Source organism: Diabrotica virgifera, chromosome 7, assembly GCF_917563875.1.
Source record: "Diabrotica virgifera virgifera chromosome 7, PGI_DIABVI_V3a".
Taxonomy (NCBI): Eukaryota; Metazoa; Arthropoda; class Insecta; order Coleoptera; family Chrysomelidae; genus Diabrotica; species Diabrotica virgifera.
Window position 1 is genome coordinate 190,510,119 of NC_065449.1, and position 21,455 is coordinate 190,531,573.

Here is a 21,455-nt window from a genome sequence, read left to right on the forward strand (position 1 = left end):
AATGAGAATATTTAACAAATAGTTAACCAAATTAAAGTCATTTACCGCAACACAAGAAACAACCTTTGCCTCTGGTACATTCTGATACTGTTCAAGATTTAAAATATTCCATTTTTTACCATATTTAAGAAACCCTTCTGGTCCAGACCACGATAATTTATTATTCATTAAATTATCTACCGAAACTCCTCGTGACAACACATCTGATGGACTGTGTTGATCGAGCATGTTTCCATGGCATATTAGTCAAATTTTATATTTCTGGCACTCGCTTGACAACAAATTGTTTCCATTACTTAGATCACCCCTAATCAAACACAAACAAATTGTAGAATCAGTCCAACAATAAATACCACCCACATTATATTCCCTTTTTGTCACACTAGCCCTTTTTAATGTCTGATTTCTCCATAATTTAAATGCAGTATTACATAATATAAGTTATTCATTTATTTGCAGTGCCCCAATATCTGAATTTTAAAATTTATAAATAAGAATTTAAGAATTTAAAGAGTGAATAAATAAGAACTAACACTCAAAAAGAAGGGAGACAAATTGGATATCCAAAATTTTAGCAAACATAGTATATCTTACCAGATCAGTTCCTTCTCTGTCATTATCTATAGCAGGCAATGACGTCAAAAGTTCCAGTACCACCACACCAAAGCTGAAAGTGTCAAATTGCACTGATTCGTCTCCTCCAAAAGCTTCTGGGGGCATATATGCAGATGTACCAAATACAGTGGTGGACGTATTGATATTCTGATTTGTCATGAGCTTTATGAGACCAAAATCACCAAGCTAAAAGTTAAAAATTATATATAAAAAATTACAAAACTAACAACTACATATAGGTTAGATAAGTAAATAGATAATACATACGAATGTCTATTGTTAGTTTCCACCGTGACCACCACTTTTCAGGTATATTTTAGTTTATTATGGTAGGGGAGCCCAAGCGGGGATTTTTGCAGTTACTCGGGCGCGTTAGATTATTACATGGGGAGAAACCTTGTACCCTGAAAATGCACCTCTAGGATATATTGGCTCTTAATGCAGGGGAGTTCCTGCTATGGACGTGAATAATAATTTCAGTGCTTTTTTAGATAAGCTTGTCTGTATCTTCAATAAAGCATTTCCTTTAATTGCAATTAAGCCAAAACATCGCAAACTATATCTTCGCCAAAAAATATCTTCCAAGAATATGCGTTCTCTTCTCTATATCAGGAAATTTACTAACAACGTCTCTATCACTGAATATATCACCAAGTACAGGGCAACCTATCTTAAACTTATAAAATCAGCTAAAAAAGACTACTACCATAACCGTCTGGGAAGCTCAAAAAGTGTTGTAAAAGAAACTTGGTCCATAATAAACGCTCTTCGAAATAAAACCCACACTGCTCAAACAATTTCCCTTCCAGACCCTGAAAATCTAAATGAATACTTTGTTAATGTGAGTAAAAATATTACATCAACTATTTTGCCACAACAAGATCCCATTGCCTATCTCCCTAATTCAAGAAAGGTCTCGAATTCATTCTTTATAAAACCAGTCGATAAATCCGAACTGATCCAAACAATCAATAGTATTCAAAGCAAATCTTCCTGTAGTACTGATGGTCTATCGATAAAAATTTTTTCTAATCTCCCAGAAAATGTGTTAGAAGTCCTCATCTCACTAATTAATGATTCCTTTGAGAAAGGTAAATTTTCAGAGTGCCTGAAGACAGCCATCATTATTTCTCTTCATAAGGGTGGTGAAATATCTAATACCTGCAATTATAGACCTATTGCACTACTACCGGTACTCCAAAATTACTGAGAGACTCATAAAAGCCCGACTTATGTCCTTTCTAGTTGAAAACAACATTTTATCACAAAATCAGTTCGGCTTTTTAAATAATAAATGCACCACTGATGCCATCTTTTCTGTACTACATGAGGTTTATCAAGCACTGAACAATAATCTTCACACTGCCACCGTTTTTTGTGACTACGCCAAAGCTTTCGATTGTGTAAATCACAACATTTTGATAAAAAAACTAAATTTCTACGGAATTCGAGGTATTTCTTTAGATTGGTTCCAATCTTATTTGGATGATAGGAAACAACTGGTTAGATCAAATGATACAGACTCTAGTGTCAAAAACATTGTATGTGGGGTACCTCAAGGTTCAGTATTGGGTCCTCTACTTTTCCTTATCTTTATTAATGACATCACTAGTTTAAAAATCGATGGAAAATTTTTTTTTTGCTGATGATACCAGTATCACTTGGAGCAACTCAAATATTGCAACTCTTCATGCTACTATAACTTCTGATCTACTTACAATAAAAACCTGGTCTGACTCTAATTTACCCTCGTTTAACGTAGATAAAACAGTAGCATTGTCTTGTAAAGGAGCTCTTCAACCCTTACCTCTTAATAACAGCCAGATCAGTACCGTTGATTCTGTAAAATTTCTTGGTATTTTTTTAGACAGCAACCTTAAATGGTCCCTCCATATCGATTTGTTAAGGAAGAAACTATCCTCAGCTTGCTACGCTTTAAGATCTGTTTCGAATGAACTCAATTTAGCATCTTCCAAAATAACATATTTTTCTTTGTTCGAGTCACATCTTCGTTATGGTCTTCCTTTTTGGGGTTCTGGTACAGCTGCCCAATTCGATGTTATTTTTAAATTACAAAAAAGAGCAATTAGATATCTGTTTGGCCTCAGAAGAACAACACATTGCAAAAGTTACTTCAAAGATCACGGAATTTTAACCCTTCCATCTTTGTATATTTTAGAAACTGTTTGCTTAATTCGTAAACATCTACATGTCTTTCCACCAAGACCTAATCATGACTACTTCACGAGAAATTCTACGTTTGACGTCTATATGCCGACCCCGTCCTCTGAATTAGTAAAGAAATCTATATTATATTCCGCAAAAAAACTTTACAACCATCTCCCTCTACAACTTAAATCTGCAGCATCTTTCCCCAAATTCCGTAAACTGACAAAAGCCTATCTATCTGAAAGACCATATTATTCAGTAGAAGAATTTCTTAATCAATAACTAAGAAATTACAGTACCCTTTGCACAAGTAGTATTTTTATTATCATTTTTTTGTCTATATTTGGGTGTCATATGCAGCAGCTTAACTTTTAAACTTATTAATTACTAGGTAGACTATGCATTTGCAATTTACTTAAATTTTGCAATTGATTATTTCTGTTTAACTTCATAATTATTGTTATTATTGTGTAAATATATTGACGATTTATGTAATTTTAGTAAATTGGATTGTTATTGTTTTGTTTTCTTGACTTTTTATAAGCTTTGTCGATAAAATTGAACAATTTTTCATGACAATAAAGCATATTTCTATTCTATTCTATTCTAAGGGGGGGGGGGCGAAAAAAAATCTACCGTTAGAAAAACTCGAAATCGTCAGATTAAGATAAGGTAAGTTAGGTACATGCAAAACAGTCTATATTTCAAAATTCTGACGATTTGAGCGAGGCGTAAGGAAATGGGCGAGTTCCAAAGTTTCACAAGGAAAAAGCGAATATTTCTCGAAATGAATGACAGATCGAAAAACTAAAAAATACGTGCTCAATATTTTTCAAAAATCTATCGAATGATATCAAACACGACTTCCCACGGAGAGGGGTGGGAGGTAAATTTAATATTTTAAATACGAATCCCGCGACATTTCGCGAAATGAACATCATATCGAAAAACTGAAAAATACACTTATTCAACATTTTTGAAAAATCTATCGAATGGCACCAAACGGGCGTCCCCGACCTCCCACGGAGGTGGGGTGGAGGGTTACTATAAAATCTTAAATGGGAGCCCCCATTTTTTATTGCAGATTTGGATTCCTTACGTAAAAATAAGTAACTTTTATTCGACACATTTTTTCGAATTATGGATAGATGACGCTATAATCTAAAAAACGATTGTTGGAAATTGAAAACTTTACTTAACTTTTTTTGGTTTTAGGACCTACTCTCCACAACCCAATAGGTCCCCATAACGCTCGAGTGACTGCACATTTAGCATACTTTGCTCCCCTACCATTATAAAATTAACAGTACATTATATTTGTTTAATGAGTGATTCAACTCTCGATCTTTCGATTATGAAATCTGATGATGGATCCACGGCAAGAGAGAAAGAGAAGAGAGAGAGAGAGAGAGAGAGAGAGAGAGAGAGAGAGAGAGAGAGAGAGAAAAAGAGAGATAGCATTGTATGCTTTGTAAAAAGTCCTTTGGCTTTGTCCAATAACAAGAAGTGCTAAAAACAACAAAGAAAATGTTACAATGGAAACCGACGGGAAGACGAACGAAAGAAAGACTCAGAACGAGTTGGCTAGATGACGTGGAAGACGACGTGAAAAGTATTAGACAAGGCGAAAACGGCGGGTTCGTTCTCTTTGCATAATCGCATTCGTGAGACATTCCAGAATAAGGTTCAAGAAGTCGCCCACGTAAAAAGTGATCCAATTTTTTTTAACAATTTTTTTTAATCAAATTGCAAAAATCAATATTTTTGGCCCGTACAAGGTTTTTTGGACCATTCTCGACAAAAAAGGTCTCTTGTAATTTTTCTCTAAAGTTGATCGTATTCGAGTCACAAACAATTTAAAATTGAAAAAAAAAACGAAAAATGGCGAAAAGTTATTATTATGAAAGTCAGAAAGTGACTAAATCAAAGTTTAAAGCCCCCTCTACAAGATCCTGAAGAAATTTTTGTCATAATTTTATTCATCATCATCATAATCATACATCTCCAAGTGGATGTACCTTGCCACCTTGCGGTGTTTCAAGTAGCATGAGGAATGATGGTGAGGTTGCTAGTCCCACGCATCATCTGTTGAGTTCCGTCCAATTTTGTTTACTAGTTTTCTCCATTCTCTTCTGTTTTTTGCTATCTTTTTTGCATCGTTCCATGTTAAATTATTTTCTTTGAGTTCTTTCTCCATTGTTCTTTTCCACGTATAAGATGGTCTACCCATTCTTCTTTTGCCTTGAGCATTGTAATGTAGAGCTTGTCTAGCAATATTTGTTGCTGGTTTTCGTAAGGTGTGTCCTATCCACTTCCATTTCCGTTTTTTTTATTGTATGTTCTATCCTTTCTTCATTTGTTATTCTCCACAATTCGTCATTAGTAATTTTGTTTGGCCAAAATATTCTCAGTATAATACGTAGGCACCTGTTAATGAAGGATTGTATTTTCTGAAAGAATTTTTTATGGTGTTTCCATGTTTCTGCTCCATATAACAGGACAGACTTTAAATTAGTTTCAAATAATCGTAGCTTTGTTCTTCTGCTGATGTTTGTCGAGGCCCATATCTTGCGCAAAGAGTTGAAAGCGTTTTGTGCGAAGCTTATTCTTTGTGTTATGTCCTTTTCTGTGCCTCCTGTTGTGTTTAGCAGACTGCCCAAATAACAGAAATCTTTTACTTCTTCTATTTGTTTCCCTTCCAAATATATATTGTGTCCGTTCGTTTCCCCATTTGATAGTATTTTCGTTTTTTTGGGATTTATTTTTAAGCCGGTTGTTTTTGCTATGTTGTTCAATCTGGTGATTTTGTTTTGCATGTGTTGTCTGTTTGATGTTATGAGGCATATGTCGTCAGCGAACTCTAGATCCTCTAGTTTTTTAGATGGTGACCATTGTATACCTGTTTTTTATCTTCAGTTTGTTTCATTATCCAATCTATGACTATTATAAACAACGTCGGTGACAAGACACACCCCCGTCTTACTCCTTTTTTGATGCTTATTTGTTGGGATAGTTCCCCTTCATGTTCAACTCTGGCAAAACATTCGTCGTAGAAAAGCCTTATTACTCTTATATATTTGTCTGGTATTCCATAGAGTTTTAATATCCTCCACATCATATTACGATTTATTGAATCAAACGCTTTTTCGAAGTCTACAAAGTTGATATAAATTTCCTGATTCATTTCCGCTGATTGTTCCAGGATGATTCTTAGGGTATTTATATGGTCAATACAGGAACTGTTCGGTCTGAATCCTATTTGGTTAATTCTTAATTTTTCATTTATGGGATCTTTAATTCTCTCCAACTAGGGATGGACTCGAGCCGAGCCAAGCCGAGCTTTTGAAAAGCTTGTGCTCGGCTCGAAATTTCGAGCCGAGCTCGAGATAGAAGCTCGGCTTGAACTTCGAGCTTGCAGGTTGAGCTCGTGGCTCGTGCCGGCTCGGCTCGAATAGTTCGAGCCGAGCCGAGCCGAGCTCAAAAACATAATAATGAATGTAAAATATAACATTCGTAGTAATTTTTTTTACTTATAATAGTCAAATATAAGAAATAATAAGAAATTCACTAAATGCTTTTCACATAATAGCTACATACTCTGTCATAGTAACGTTAGGAGACAAGAAGAGCGAGATATTTTTTTTCTTAGATTAATGAACAAATAGGAGAAATTAAAAATGTTTATTTCACAGTTTGTCTTAATTTCTGTTTAAAAAACTATGATAATGTATGATTTTAGTGTTCGTCCTGAAATAATGTCAGTCTTTTTAAAATAACCGGATTTAAAGGAAGCCAAGAAAATAGTTTTATCGCTGAGAAACTATATAGGTAGATATATTACGATAGTTTAATATAAATTTCAAATAAGATGGCATATTTGTATTAAGTATTATGACAAGATAGTGGATGAATTGTTTGATAACACCCGGATTTCGTATAGTGTAGTGATAATAAATAATACAAATAACAATAAAAAGTAAAGTCTAATACGACCAGACTAATCCATAAATAATCGGAGTAGGAAAAAGCAGCATATTTTATGAAAACATTTTTTTAAATATCAATATTCATATGTACATACAGTGTGGCCAAGCCAAATGGAATAAATTTATTATTTCGTGAATAAGCGCTTTTGGAAAAAAAATCCGAAACAGGTCGGTTTTTATTTTTAAATTACAATTTTTTGGCATATACTCGTATATGATAGTAGCTCATTTGAACGGTTATGAAATTCTCTATTCAGTAATATAAATATTAACATAATATACAGGGTGTCCAATTTTTTTTTAATTAAATTAATTGACACAAAAATGAGAATGTATATGTAATTTATTTAATTCAAAATACATTTTGCTACTGTCAGTAAACAGAAAGAATGTTCATTTGACAAATAAACATAGCTTTTCACTTAAATTCAATGTTCAAGATGCCACTCACCTGCCTCTTGGTAGTTTGAACATTTAATTTAAGCGAAAAGCTGTGTTTATTTGTCAAATAAACATTTTTTATGTTTTCTGACAGCAGTAAAATGTATTGTGAATTAAATAAATTACATACATTCTTCTTTTTGTGTTAATTAATTTAATTCGAATTTTTTTTTGGACACACTGTATACATAATTATGTTAATATTGATATTACTGAATAGAGAATTTAATAACCTTTCAAATGAGCTAGCACATGACCCCTATTCCCATTTAAAAAAATAATCGATTACGTCATGACGCCCAGATGGATGACGTCATTAGTATGATATATGTAGGTATTATATATGCCAAAAAATCGTAATTTAAAAATAAAAATCGACCTGTTTTGAGATCTTTTTCCAAAATCGCTCATTCACGAAATAATGAATTTATTCCATTTGGCTTTGCCACACTGTATAATACTATTGGTAATATTGTAATGTAGTACCTACCACCTAAAAGGCCTGCATAAATAAATAAAAAATATAAATAAAAAGTATCAAGTATTTTATTGTCTTATATTACTAGATTCGCATAAAATAAATCTTTCACTAAACTTAATACAGATGAGTTGTAACTCTTTTTTTTTTAATTAAGTAACTAAAAAACCTGTGTCACCTGAAAAATATTTTTGTACACTTACAGTCAATTATAAATAGGTACATAGTATCTCCATTAACATTTTATATCGGAGATACTATTTAAAAAAAAATTACATTGTTAATAAAAATCATTTACAAGAGGAAAGGAGGAAAGTGTAGGTATATATTTAAAAATAACATTATAACTCTATTCTTACCAAATTATACATATACGACTCTACTTCAACAATAAATAAAATTAAACCTAGAACTAATTTAAACGATTAAAATTAAAAAAAAAATTGTTTTACACATTTTTCAAAATTGGGTTTTCTACCCAAGAGTTTAGACATAAGAGGCACTTAGCCGATTCATTAGTCAATCTATTGCGTTGTTTTCGAATAATTAAGCCAGCTTTCGAAAACAATCGCTCAGATGGTACGGACGTAGCAGGAATACTTAGTAAGTCTCTGGCCATTTCAGCAAGAACAGGAAATCTTCCTTTATTTACCTGCCACCACTTTAAAATATCTTCGTTGCCAGTACTTTGCGGGAGTGCTATGTAGTCATAGAATTCAGTACTTAAGTCTTTTGGTTTTGTTATGACCTTTGAATGATAATAGCTTTCGAAATTGATTTCAAGCTCATCTTGTACTTCCATGACCACCGACGATTCAGATGTACTTTGCGTTATATTTTCTACAGCTTGCTGATTTCCTTCATACTTTTTTAACAGTTTTTTAAACACTGAATACGATTCGTTCTTTAAGTCCCTTCCCCAAAGTGAGTTATCAAATGCTTCAAGTTTATGTCTTGGGTCTAAAATAAGTACTGCACAGTAAATCCAATTTGTTTGTCTGTAATGTTTTAAAATTTTATCTCTGGCCTTTTGAAATGCAGTTAAAAGTTGTTCATCTACACAGGAACGATTCGGTTTATCGTCAAGCAACTTTGATTGTAATTCGATTTTGTCTAACAGTATATTTAAACTGACTATCACTGATGGAAGCGTTGCGTATTTGTCTCCTCCAAGGTTTTCGCTTACTATTTTAAACATCTTTAAAAATTTACAGACGGAAGCTAACATCTGCCATTCGTTTTGGTGTAGTCGAAAATTGTTTAATTTATTGACACTGTCGCTTGCACATAGACAGTCGATCCCCTTTTTTAACTTTAATGCGACATCCAACATATCATGAGTGGAGTTCCATCTTGTTGGAACATCCAGAATAGGTGAAATCTGTGTAGATGCCCCAGCAGTTTGGCACGCACTTTTAAAACGGATCCGTAATTTTTCAGATTTTTTTATTTTCTTAAATATATAACGAATTTTATCCAAACAGTTAGTTGGTGTTTGAATATCTTCATCTAGAACATCGTTGTGTTCGAACTCAACCTCTTCATCTACGTTACTGCTTTCTTCATCTTCAGCCTCCCCTCCTACGTCTTCTTCTATTTTCAGAGATTTTAAGCAATCTTGAACAGCCAAGTTCAGAATATGTGCTACACATTTAAAATGTTGATTAACGTCATCAAAAGAAGGAATAAGCTTTTTTAACTCCTGCATGAACGTTGTATTTGCTGCAGTGTTGTCAACAGTTATGCCTTGAATTTTCGATGTGATGCCATAGCTCTGCAAAGATTCATAAAACAACTTGGCAATATCTCTCCCAGTATGAAGCCCATGTGAAGGTGAGAAATCGATAACTACAGACTGGAGTTGCCAATGGTCATCAATAAAGTGGGCGGTGATCCCATAATAAGATTTTCCATTAATTGCCGTCCAGCCATCAATGGTAAAAGATATTCTTGATGTGTTTTGTTGTAGTATATGCATAACTTTTTTTTGATCCTGTTCAAAACGGGACACAACCATTCTCTTTAAAGCTTTTCGTCCAGGCAGGTTTATTCCAGGTTTGATTTGATCGAAGAAGTTCCTTGTTGCTTCGTCGTCAAAAAACGAAAAAGGTAGGTATTTAGTGGCCACCCAATCAACGATAAAGTTTTCATCTTTAGGTTCATTCACGGATTTCTGCAATAAACATAAACGAGTGTAAATTACTTGATATTTGAATGTAAATTTGAATTATTTTTAAAATAAAGCTATTATTTTATTGTATTTATTTTGCTATTTATTATTTCCCAGCCAACATGAATTCACACTAAATTACCAGAGCCCGCTAATAGTTAAAATAGGATTGGAGGTCGTTGGGTAGGTACAATGAACTGCGCACTAAAGGGATTACCGAATTGGGCGCTGAATTTTTTGAACTTTTTTTTTGGTTTTTCCATAAATAAACAAATTAAATTGACCTAGTCTTTTAGAAAATTATGAAATATAAAATATTTTAATTATAACTTTTATTTGTTCTTTAAGTCAATATCATTTACATTGTTAAAAAACTAAATCATTGAGAAAAGTAGTAATAGATAATGAGAAATTATCTAATTGTTTAGAATTATTATAGCAGCCCAGCGGGTAAACAAAATTATTTTTACCAACTTTACGGCAATTGAACCAACAAGAATATTAGCAAGAATAAGGAGACAATGGTTGTTAAGTGTTAAATGTTCTTTACGTATTTTATATTTTAATTTTTGGTTCCTTTCAGACTTTTGTAAGCTTTGGTTTCAAACAACACAAAAATAGAAGTAATTAAAAACTAAATTATGGACGAAAACGGCAAGAATTACTTGTCGCAGACGGAAAAGTTTTATAAAAGTAAAATGAAAGTGATAAAACATGGTAAAAAACATAAAAGAGAGTTTGGGTGTGGTACCAATTATTAAAGATAAAATGAGATAAGTTTAAGGTGGTTATGGCGCGTACAATGCGCAAAGGTACCATTTCATCCAAAAAGCGAAAATGTGTGTCGCACCTGGAGCTAGTAAGAGAGGAAGAAGAAGCCGTTATGGTAAAGTTAGGAATGACATGGCGGTAAAGAATATTTATTCTGATGTGGCTCAAGACAAAAAAGGCAAATATGTATAATGATGATGATGTAATAGAAGAGAATATATTAGGCTATTGATTATGTTCAAAATAAGATGGCTAAAAGGAACTACAACGTTCACGGGGTTTTATTGTTTCTTGTTTCATATGGTCAATGGACCTCTAAATATGAAAACACCGCGGAGTTCTTCCATTTACAGGGGTGCGTTTTTGAGAAAGGGGTGAATTAACCCCTATGAACTAAGGTGCATAGTATGAGTTCTATGCCCTTTTAGTACATACATTTCTACAGCAAAATTGTTCGAAATTAAATTTACTATTGAATTATCACCTTTTAAAGTTTAAAAGTGTTTTTTAAAAAATATAATAAAAAAATGCAAATTCATCCTTCCTCTTTAAAATGACGTTTGGCAGAGGTCATCGCTTATAACTCGACAACAACTAATTTTAGACAAATATCACAAGAGACCTTTTTTGCTCAGAATTATCCAAAGAATCTAAAAAGACCTTAATACTATCAATTTCTTTACAAGGCTTCTCATAAAGCCCTTATTTTACCATAATTTGTTAATAACAATTAAACGGACCATATTTGGGCTTCCAGACCACTTCCATTGGATTCAGCGACCCAAAAAACTTATAATACCACCATTAAATCACGGGGAGCTCGAACTTTCCCACGGGACCCCCTCTGTTGCGACTAGACAATGGATCTCGGATTTGCATTTTAGGTTAAGTAGGTATATCAATTTTCATTATAATTAATGCAATTGTTAGTACTGAAAACTAACAGCTTAAAATTTTATAATTTTACTCAGTTTGACAACATTGTTTAACGTTAAGCAATTATTTAATGCCAAATATTTATCAGATTATTACATCGACCAAAATTTTATTAAGAAAATTCCCAAAAAAACTGGTTATGAACAAAAAATTTTATTACACTTTTTTTTCCAACAATAATAAATAAAAACTGAAACATCATGCAAAAAAATAATAAAATATTATTTTTGAATATTTGCATTGTTTTGGCACATCGAAAACTTTGGCGTTAATACTTTGAATATTGACATTACAATAGTAAAATGTGTTCTTACCTTAATTGTTAAGAAATTATGAAGTGGTCCAGCTTTGCTAGTTCCAGGTTGAGAGAGCTTTGGAAAAATAGTACCATATTCCTTTGGATGTTTACTTAATAAGTGCCTTTTTAAAGTAGTTGTAACGGAAAGTTTTACTTTAAACTCACTTTTAATTTTTCGTTTGTTACATAATTTGCATGTCGCTAATTTGTTTATTTTGTCAATAATTTTAAACTCAAAAAAGCATGTAAACTTGCTCCGAAATGTCGAAGTTTCGTCAAGAGTATAATCGCCGCTAACGCTTTCAGTCGACTTAGTTGACACTTCACTATTTTCACTTGGACTTGGAGAAGGAAGATTTGTGTCCATAAAACTATCATCACTATCGTAATTAAACATTTTAAAAACGCGAAAAATTTGGAATTAGGTTCCTAAACAGAAATGGACGAACAGCAACTTCAACTTCTTTCTCAAGACTGAAAAGATTGTAATAACTATTAGATTTCTTTCCTACTACCCGTAAAATACAAAGGTGCTAGTTTTCTTAAAATCGGAATTATTTTCTTAATACCTACAGATTTAGCAAAGTTTATACTGAGAAATAAGTTACAATAAAACATTCAACTGTACAGATTAACAGTAAATTTCTATTGTTAAATTCATATCATTATGTCCAAAACCATTCAAGTATGGAGGTACGAGGTAGAATCCCAATTTTATAATCCTCCATAAACTTAAACTGCCTCTTGTAACCTTCTTAAGAATTTGTTTATCAAAAAGACTAACTTCTAGGAATGCGAATATTTACATTTTACCATAACAAAAAAATATGTTCATTAAAATTTTTACCTCTTCCGAGTAACTATAGTAAAAATGAGAAGTACATAACTGCATTTTATAAATCCTATTCAAATATTTAGTGACGATATTAGGGATAATCGAAATGCAAGAATATTATTTAAAAAGGAATTTATACAGAGTGTCCGTAAAATATGTAATAAATTAGATACTTCCTTAATCCTTTTTAAAAATATCTGGAATTCGTGGAGTTTTAATTTTAATGTTCTACCTTCTACCATAAAATTTGATTATCCAGGTTGATATACATTAAGCTGATATGTATGAGGTAAATGTACACTCTGTACCTACGTTGTGACATTTTTAGATCGAAAAAATGAGCTGATGTTAAAAAGGTATGATACTTGGGGTCTAACGGACAGAATTTCAAAGATATGCGCTATGAAAATAAATTTTATTGATTTCAAATTATTAATCTAAGAATTTGAAAGTAATCCAGTAATTGATACATGACTTTATCTTAAATTTTCACACTCCCACGTCTTCCAATCCACCTGTTCGGAAAAATTTCGTCTACGTACCTTGGAACATCTACAGCATAATGCGGAGGCGCAATATCCTATTGAAACCATAAACTTTCATCAAAACCTCCAGGATTAATTCTACTGGGAAATAAATAAATTAAAGTAGGTGCGAGATACCCCGTTAAAGACTGATGTTATGCGACTCCTTTCAATTACCTTTGAAAAGTAGGGTCCGATAATTGTTAGCCCACATATTTACCTTTTGCAGGTATTGTGTATGAAGCTGTTATATTTACAAAAAATCCGATGGCGTCATCACCTTTATGTGTATCACTCTGTGTAATTAAATTTGGTTGTAAAATGTAGATCATTAAAATTAAAAATCGACGTGTTTTAGATTTTTTTCAAAAGACTTTTAGTTTAGGAAATATCCCATTTATTTAATACATTACGGACACACTGTATATTGCAAATACATATTTGTCGTCTAAATTACTTATTCTCAAACAAAAGTATCAGTGGTATCAAAAATAAATAGAAAAAATATTAGAGTATTAGCTAAAATATTGACAAGCTCGTTAAGGAAAGCTCGGCTCGTTTCCAATTCAGCTCGGCTCGGCTCGAAAAAAATTTGGCTCGGCTCGAAGCTCGGCTCGCAAGAAACAAACAGGCTTGAGCTCGAAGCTCGGCTCGTCAAACGAGCCGAGCCTCGAGCCGAGCCGAGCTAAGCTCGAGCTTGTGTCCATCCCTATCTCCAACATTATTCTGGCCATTATTTTGGTAGCTACAGTGAGAAGAGTGATTGGTCTCCAGTTTTCGCATAGTGTGAGATTTCCTTTCTTTGGTAGCTTTATTATAACTCCTTCACCCCAATCTTTTGGTATCTTTTCCTCGATCCATTTTTTTTAATAGTAAGTAGTACATATCCATTGAGAAGTTTAAGTGTGATTTTATCAGTTCTGCGGGAATTCCATCAACACCAGCCGCTTTGTCGTTTTTTAAAAGGTTTATAGCATACCTTATTTCGTCCTTCGTAAATTCGTCGTTTCTTATGATTAATGTTTCGTTTCTCTCTATTTGTGATTCAATTCCTTCTTCATAGAGTTCTGCGAAGAATTGTGTCCATCTTTGAGCAATTTCTTTTTGAGTTATGAATATTTCTCCTTCTTTCCCCATTAGTTTTGTTCTTTGCTGGCTCTTGCCCTTTAATTTCTTTGGTTATTGAGTAAAGTGTCCTTGTGTCGTCAAAAGTTGCCTATACAGTAGTAGATGTTTACCAATTTTTTTCAAAATTTTTTGACCTTGAAATTATGCCCCGCCGTGACCTTAAAAAAATTTTCACATTTTTTATACAAGATTGCACTATCAGCTAATCTATTTTTAGGCACTAGTAGATCATTCATGTTTTTTTTTTTGGTTAATTTTGACCACTCCTTCATTCCCCCATTAACTTAAGAATATTTAATTTTTTTAGTTTTAGACCAATATGCAGCTCTCAGCTGGTTTTATAAACTACCCAGAACACACCACGTGGAGGTGGCTGCATTTCGTGTTCCACCACCCCTACTCGCCCTCCAACCACCCTATTTTAATTATTATTTTTAATTTTCTACTTTATAGCAACTCGTTATTCCGCCTTATAATGCCGTTTGGTTTCAAATATTGGCATTATATTGCGATCTTATAAAACCATCTCGAGCACCAGCGCCACAAACATTTAAAGATGCTTCTGACACAACTTTAACACATCTCTCAACGGCTTGAGTGTGACAAGGTAAATCAAAAGTTAATTGAGAGATAAGTGAGTTTTTATCGATTGTATTTTTCAGCTCTTCGTCACTTAAATGTTGGGTTAATGTTGACTCACTAATAACTTGCTCTTGCCAAAAAATAAGGTCAACATAGTCCGTCGCCAACAAGTTTATTTTAGGGACCTGAAACTTTCTTATTTCAATTTCTTCCCCCGCTGCAGACTTCTTTGCTCTAATGGATAATATTCGGCGCATAGCTAGCTCTCGAATATGTCACCTTTCATCAGTTATCATTGCAACCAATAAACTTTCAGGGTGGGCGAAAAATGCATTTCTTTGTATAGTTGTATCAACAATTTCTCTTAAATCTTTCTTTAAATATCGGCTCAAATATATACTTTTCCATAAATTGAACGGCGCATCTTTTATTTTTGGTTTGGTTTTAATAGTAAACCACATTGGGGCATATACCTTATTAATAAAAGTTGCGATTTCTATTAAGTTTTCTGATGGATTCAATGTGCTTACATAGAGCCTTAAAATTCTGTTGGCAGTGGTAAGCCATCTCTTCTTCTTCTTTAAATACCGTGCCCAAATTTTTAGGCGTGGGTAGCTTCCATAACAATTTGCCGATATCGTTCTCGATCTTGTGCGGCATGTAATAATTGATCTGCTGATAAGCCAGTCCATTGACGAAGGTTTCGGAGCCATGAATATTTCTTTCGACCAATTCCTCTTTTTCCGTCGATCTTTCCATTGAGTATTAACTGCAGCATCCTGTATGTGCTACCTCTCATTATATGCCCCAGATATTCAAGTTTTCTCTTTTTTATCATCTTCATTTCGCCTTGACCTACTCTGTTTAAGACTTCACTGTTTGAAATGCGTTGAACCCAAGATATTCTGAGCATTCTATGATACGACCACATCTCAAAGGCTTCTCTAAGCCATCTCGCATGAGATAATTTACCAGGATTCTTGGAAGCAAGACTGGCAGGAAATTCACCTGTACTTACAGCGGTGCTTATATCGAAGAGGAACTTTTGATCGGTACTTAGTTGTTCTCTATCTACTTCGGGCAGTTCACTTTTAATAGGTTTATAATTTATTACTGGTAACTGGTCGCAAATTGCTAAGCTCTTTCCGATGGGTCCCGAGAATCCCCTAGGACCAGACGTGGTTCCATCCAACTTTTCAATTAAATGCCTCAGAGGAAGTTCGTTAGAATGTAATTGGCAGACAATCCAATGCAAATGTCTACCGAATTCTTTTTCCAAAAGACACATGACACCACCGAGGTTACCTGTATTTATTACAGTTCCATCGCAATCTATTGCTAGTATATCGGATCTATTAATATTAAACTCTGTTAAAAACATACATATCGCATTCTTAATGTTTTTAGCTGACCCACTTAATGGCGAAACGTGTCCTAAATAACCTGATCCCGGTTCGTAAATAATTGAAACATGTTCTTCTGTAACCATTGTTCGTTTACTAATACCACCGTCTGCTTGAACCATTGTCATCGTCTTATCCTTTCTACCGTCGAAGTAAAGGCCCTTAATAGTTAAATCCCTAACATTTTCCATTTCCTGTAAATCTAGTCGCATCTTTTTCCTTTCCCTCCTTACTTTGCTTCTATCGATAATTATCGCCGCCTCCGTAGTACACTTTATTTCTCCCTTGACCTCTTTATTTATATTTACATCATGCAATAATGCAGAAGCAATTGCTGCGGCTGGCCGGTCTGCGATTCCATACCTATCACAAGCTCTTGCAAAAGTCGGCAGGTTAATTCTTGTTTGCGATGTTGACGGCGTGGGTTGAATATCTTCCTCCAAATTTTTAAGAACTGCTTCTTTTTCTTTAGGCATCTCTTTTGGAATTTTTTTTCAAACTCAACTTGTTTCTCTCGCATAGATTCCTTAGATTTTCTTAACATTTTCTTATTAAGCTTGTCAGTTGTTAATCGGTCTAGGGATCCTATAGCCATGACTCGTGTAGTTCGCTGGTCCAAAAGAAATGGCCTTTCTAATAGCGGTACTTTGTGTGATATGTCGCAGACACATTCTTCAAACGATTTGCATTTGCAATATGCTATGTCAAACAAATAAGAAGCATTTTGCCTAAAAGATGCCACTTTATTTTTAAAACTTTCGGTTTCTTTGCGAGCGTGTGAATAAGACTTAAGGATATTGTTTAGCTTTTCGTGCTCTATTTTTATTTGATTGGTAATTGTGACATGATGAACTGTAGGAATAGAGGCTTTTTTCCATATTTCCTCCAACGTCGTCGCAATTTCGTCATAGATTTCACCAACCTTTGGTTTGTATTGTCCTTCACTTTGTTTCTTTTGTCTTATAAAATTATAATATTGAAGCACTTGTTCCCTAGAGGGCAACATTGTTCCTCCCGAATTTAAATCAATCGAAGGCCCAATTATAGGACAATTTGTTTTACTTCGCGTCGTCATTATTTACTACGAAGTAAATCCACGACCACTATTATTTGGGTAACTTAATTTAAAGTATTCTTTATTCTCGTACAAAAACACAACACGCACTACGTAGCAGAACTTACTTAAGCGACAATTAACCAAGAACTGAACTGTGGTTGATTGAGATCGACTAGACCGAGAGCCGAGACCGCGCCGAGAGTCTGCGCTCTCAACCGACGTGACGCGATAATATGCGATGCTGACAAAAGTAGCAATGGGTTAAAAAAACGAGCTGAAGGTCAAATCGATGTTTTATTTACTGACAATTATGCATTTTTTTTAAACAATTTTTTTTCTAGTAAATATAGAGAATTGGATTTTTCTAATGTTAAGAAGCCATAAAATGACCAATGTTTTAACAAGTTTTGGCGCGTAACTTTTTTTAGGATCATGGCGGGGAATGAAAAAATGTTATAATATATATTTTTTTTAATTGTAGATTATCTACAGAAAAAAAATATTTTTAATTTTTTGGGCCTGCGGCAGGGAATGAAGAATTTTTTTTTTAATTTTTAAAAAAATTACAGGTCATCTACTACATCAAAGGCAACTTTTGCTAAATAGTGCTAATCAAATTTCAAAAAAAAATTTTTTCACTCCACCCTAACAGCCTTTTATCTGTTCTGGCTTGTTTTTTAACTTCTTTATTTTTTTCTGTGTATTTTTCCTGCATTTCTTTTCGTTTTATCGGGTTTGTTGTTTTGATCAATTCAGTTTTGATTGCTCTTCTTCCCTTGATTTTTGTTTTAGTGTCCAGCGTTATCCATGGTTGATCAGCTTTCTCCTTGCACCCTAATATCTCTTTCCCTGCTTCCATGTACGCGTTTTTATATATTTCCCGCGTTTTTATATATGGTTGATCAGCTTTCTCCTTGCACCCTAATATCTCTTTCCCTGCTTCCATGTACGCGTTTTTATATATTTCCCATATGCCTTCAATTCTAGATTTTCCTACTTGTTCCAGGTTCCCCACATGCCTCTCCAGCGTTTGTTGGTATTTATTTGTTATGCTAGAGTCTCTTAATTTATTTGTATTGAATTTTCTGTTTTTTGTTTGATTTATAATTAGCCTTGAGGCTAATTTTTATTTTTGCTCTCACTAATTCGTGGTCTGATGTACAGTCAGCTCCTCTCATTGCTCTCACATCTTGTAAGGAATTTTTCCACTTCTTTTCAATGAGAATGTGGTCAATTTGGGGTTCTTAAATTTTCCTCCTGGTGACGTCCATGTTGTTTTATGGATATCTTTATGTTGGAATAATGTTCCCCCAATCATCATATTATTTGTCGAGCAAAGTTCTATTAATCTCGTGCCATTGTCATTCCTTTCTCCCATGCCATGAATCCCCATTACATGTTCCTTTCCATTATTATTAGATCCTACTTTGGCGTTCCAATCCCCCAAAACGATTTTTATATCCCGTTTATATGTTTTTTTTTTGTATTTTTGCTAGCAGCATATACATATGGTCGTAGAACTCTTCCTTTGTTTCATCTTCTTGTTGATTTGTTGGAGCATACGCATTAATTATTATTAAGTTTCTAAATTTGCTTTGAAATCTTCCCCATATAATTCTCTCAGAGACATTCTCCCATTCCACCAATGCTTGGGCCGATGTTTTATTTAACATTAATGCCACCCCCTTTTCTTTGTCTGAATTTATATCTTTGTCAGAATAGATGACAGTAGATGACATAATTTTATTACTAAGCTGTTATTTTTAAGTAGTAATAATGAGCGCCAGCACGTATTAGGCGGCCGTCTATGGTGAGTGCGAGAGATATGCCATTCCGGCAGTCAATGGTGCATCTTACTCGCACTCACATTTACAGCCGCGTCAATACGATCTTACCGCTCATTTTTAATAATTAAAAATAACAGCTTAGTAATAAATTAATGACATAAATTTGTTTAGGATCATGTAGGGGGGGCTTTAAACATTGATTTAGACACTTTCTGACTTTCATAATTTTTAACCGAGTTATTAAGTCTTAAAAATGGCCATTTTTGCGTTTTTCAAATTTTAAATTGCTTATAACTCGAAAACCATCAACTTTAGAGAAAAATTACAAGAGACCTTCTTTGTCCAGAATGGCCTAAAAAAACTAAAAAAAAAAAAATAGTCCAGACCAAAAATAATAATTTTTGCTATTTGATTAAAAAAAAATTGTTAAAAAAATTTGGACCACTTTTCTTGTGGGCGACTTCTTGAACCTTATTCTGGGGTGTATTACAAATGTGATTATGCAAAAAAATCTCATGGGAATATTTTTCCCAACGAACCCGCCGTTTTCGCCTTGTCTATATGAACGAGAAGGGCACAAAGGAGGTCTGAATGAAACGACATAGTCAGACAGGCAAAGACCCGTCCAGTGCTGTGATGCCAAAAGACAAAGATGAATAATGAGTGGTAGGAATTTTTATGTTGTCTGTTTCCGAGAACTACTGTCGAAATATTCTCAAGCTCAATGAATCGACTATATCAATTTATCAATGGTAAAGAGCCATGTAGTTTTTGACATAAAAACTCACCAATAAATGTTATTCTCAACAGGAAATTAATTATTTGATGGATAAAATATTGAAATCAATTGGTCATTTGTCGTTTCATTCTGCTTTCGTATGCAGTATTATTGCTGTACAATATGTTTTTTGTTTCTGACTGTACAAAACAAATACAAAAAACCATGAATGATTTCAAAAAAGCGCTCATACATTATTAGAGACATCAATGGATATAAAAAATATTAATACTTGTAGTTATGTAGAAGAATAATCTGTAAATAGTTGTTATAATTCTACCAGAAGTCTAATTTCTTTCGAGTACATACCTTTGGCTGACCTCGAGAGTCTAGAAGGATGTTGGCAGATTTGATGTCTCTGTGAAGAAGTGGTGTTGGAAATGCTGTGTGTAGATAAGCTATAGCTCTTGAAGTTCCCATCGCTATATTTAATCGTTGTTTCCACGACAGTATATTCGAAATATTCTAAAACAGAATAAAAAAATTTAACACCTAAATGAAATAATTAAGAAAAATGTAGAAGTAATTATTATAACGGCAATACTCTAGTTTCATGAGTACTACTCAACCAGCAGCTTCTACATTCGACATGTACTTTATTCAAAATTTCTAGAGGTGTACGAGGCAGTGCTATAGGTCAACTCATGACGGGTTGTTGACTAGCTTCACAGTTGACTAATCTTAAATGACTAGTGACAAGTTCCTTTCAACCAGCATTTGATTCTTGGGAACAGGTAGAAGTCGCAGGATGCTAAATTTGGAGAATAAGGTGGGCGCTTCATGACTGAGACCTGGATTGTGGTCAAATACTCCTTGAGAGACGAGACGTTATGAGCGCCTTGTCGTGATGAAGGATCCAGGATTTCTGTATCCTCTGGAGTTTCATATATCGAAGAAAACAACACCGCCTTGAATTTGGACTTGCTCACCCTCGCTTTTTTGACTGTGAGAGTTTTGAGTCTTTCACTGCATGTATGGATTGCCGTTTGCTCTCAGGGTCATATTGATAATTACATGTTTTGTCATAAGGTATGACAAAGGTTAGAAGGCTGGGTAGAAGCGTAGTACACACTTTTCGCATGAAAAGTTTTTGTCACAATTTCTTTATTAATGTCCACATGTTCAACACTGGCTTCAATATTTAATCGACTGTCTCTTCGAACCACTTAGGTCACTTTTTGAACGTTTAAGCCACAGGCCGCCTGTGGCGTTCGTCATCTTTAACATACTACACTACATCCCCTCTTTAAAACCTTTGTACCACTAAAAACTCTGGCACGTGATAGGCAACTCTTTGCAAACTTTCATCGTTATCCGAAGCGGACTTTCCGAGTTTAAACAGAGACTTTATTTCTCAATCTGTATATTTTTTAACATTCAACATTATTTTTAAAAATATCGGGACAGCAGTGAACGTCGGAATTTACAAATCGGACCAATAATAACACGCAGAAACACGATCCAATATAGAGAGAACAAAAAGGATGCTAGAAAAAG

The 21,455-nt window shown here is 33.9% G+C and overlaps 1 protein-coding gene across 2 annotated transcripts in view; it reads right to left on the minus strand.

Annotated features, from left to right (window-relative positions):
- Nucleotides 1–21,455, minus strand: part of LOC114326355 (interleukin-1 receptor-associated kinase 4) — a 70,903-nt gene that overhangs the window by 6,359 nt on the left and 43,089 nt on the right. For both annotated transcript variants that reach the window (XM_028274690.2, XM_050655348.1), the window contains 2 exons: nt 20,268–20,423; nt 595–801 (listed from right to left, as the gene is read on the minus strand). In XM_028274690.2, coding sequence (XP_028130491.1) covers nt 595–801; nt 20,268–20,423 — 363 coding nt within the window. The remainder of the gene's footprint in view (nt 1–594; nt 802–20,267; nt 20,424–21,455) is intronic.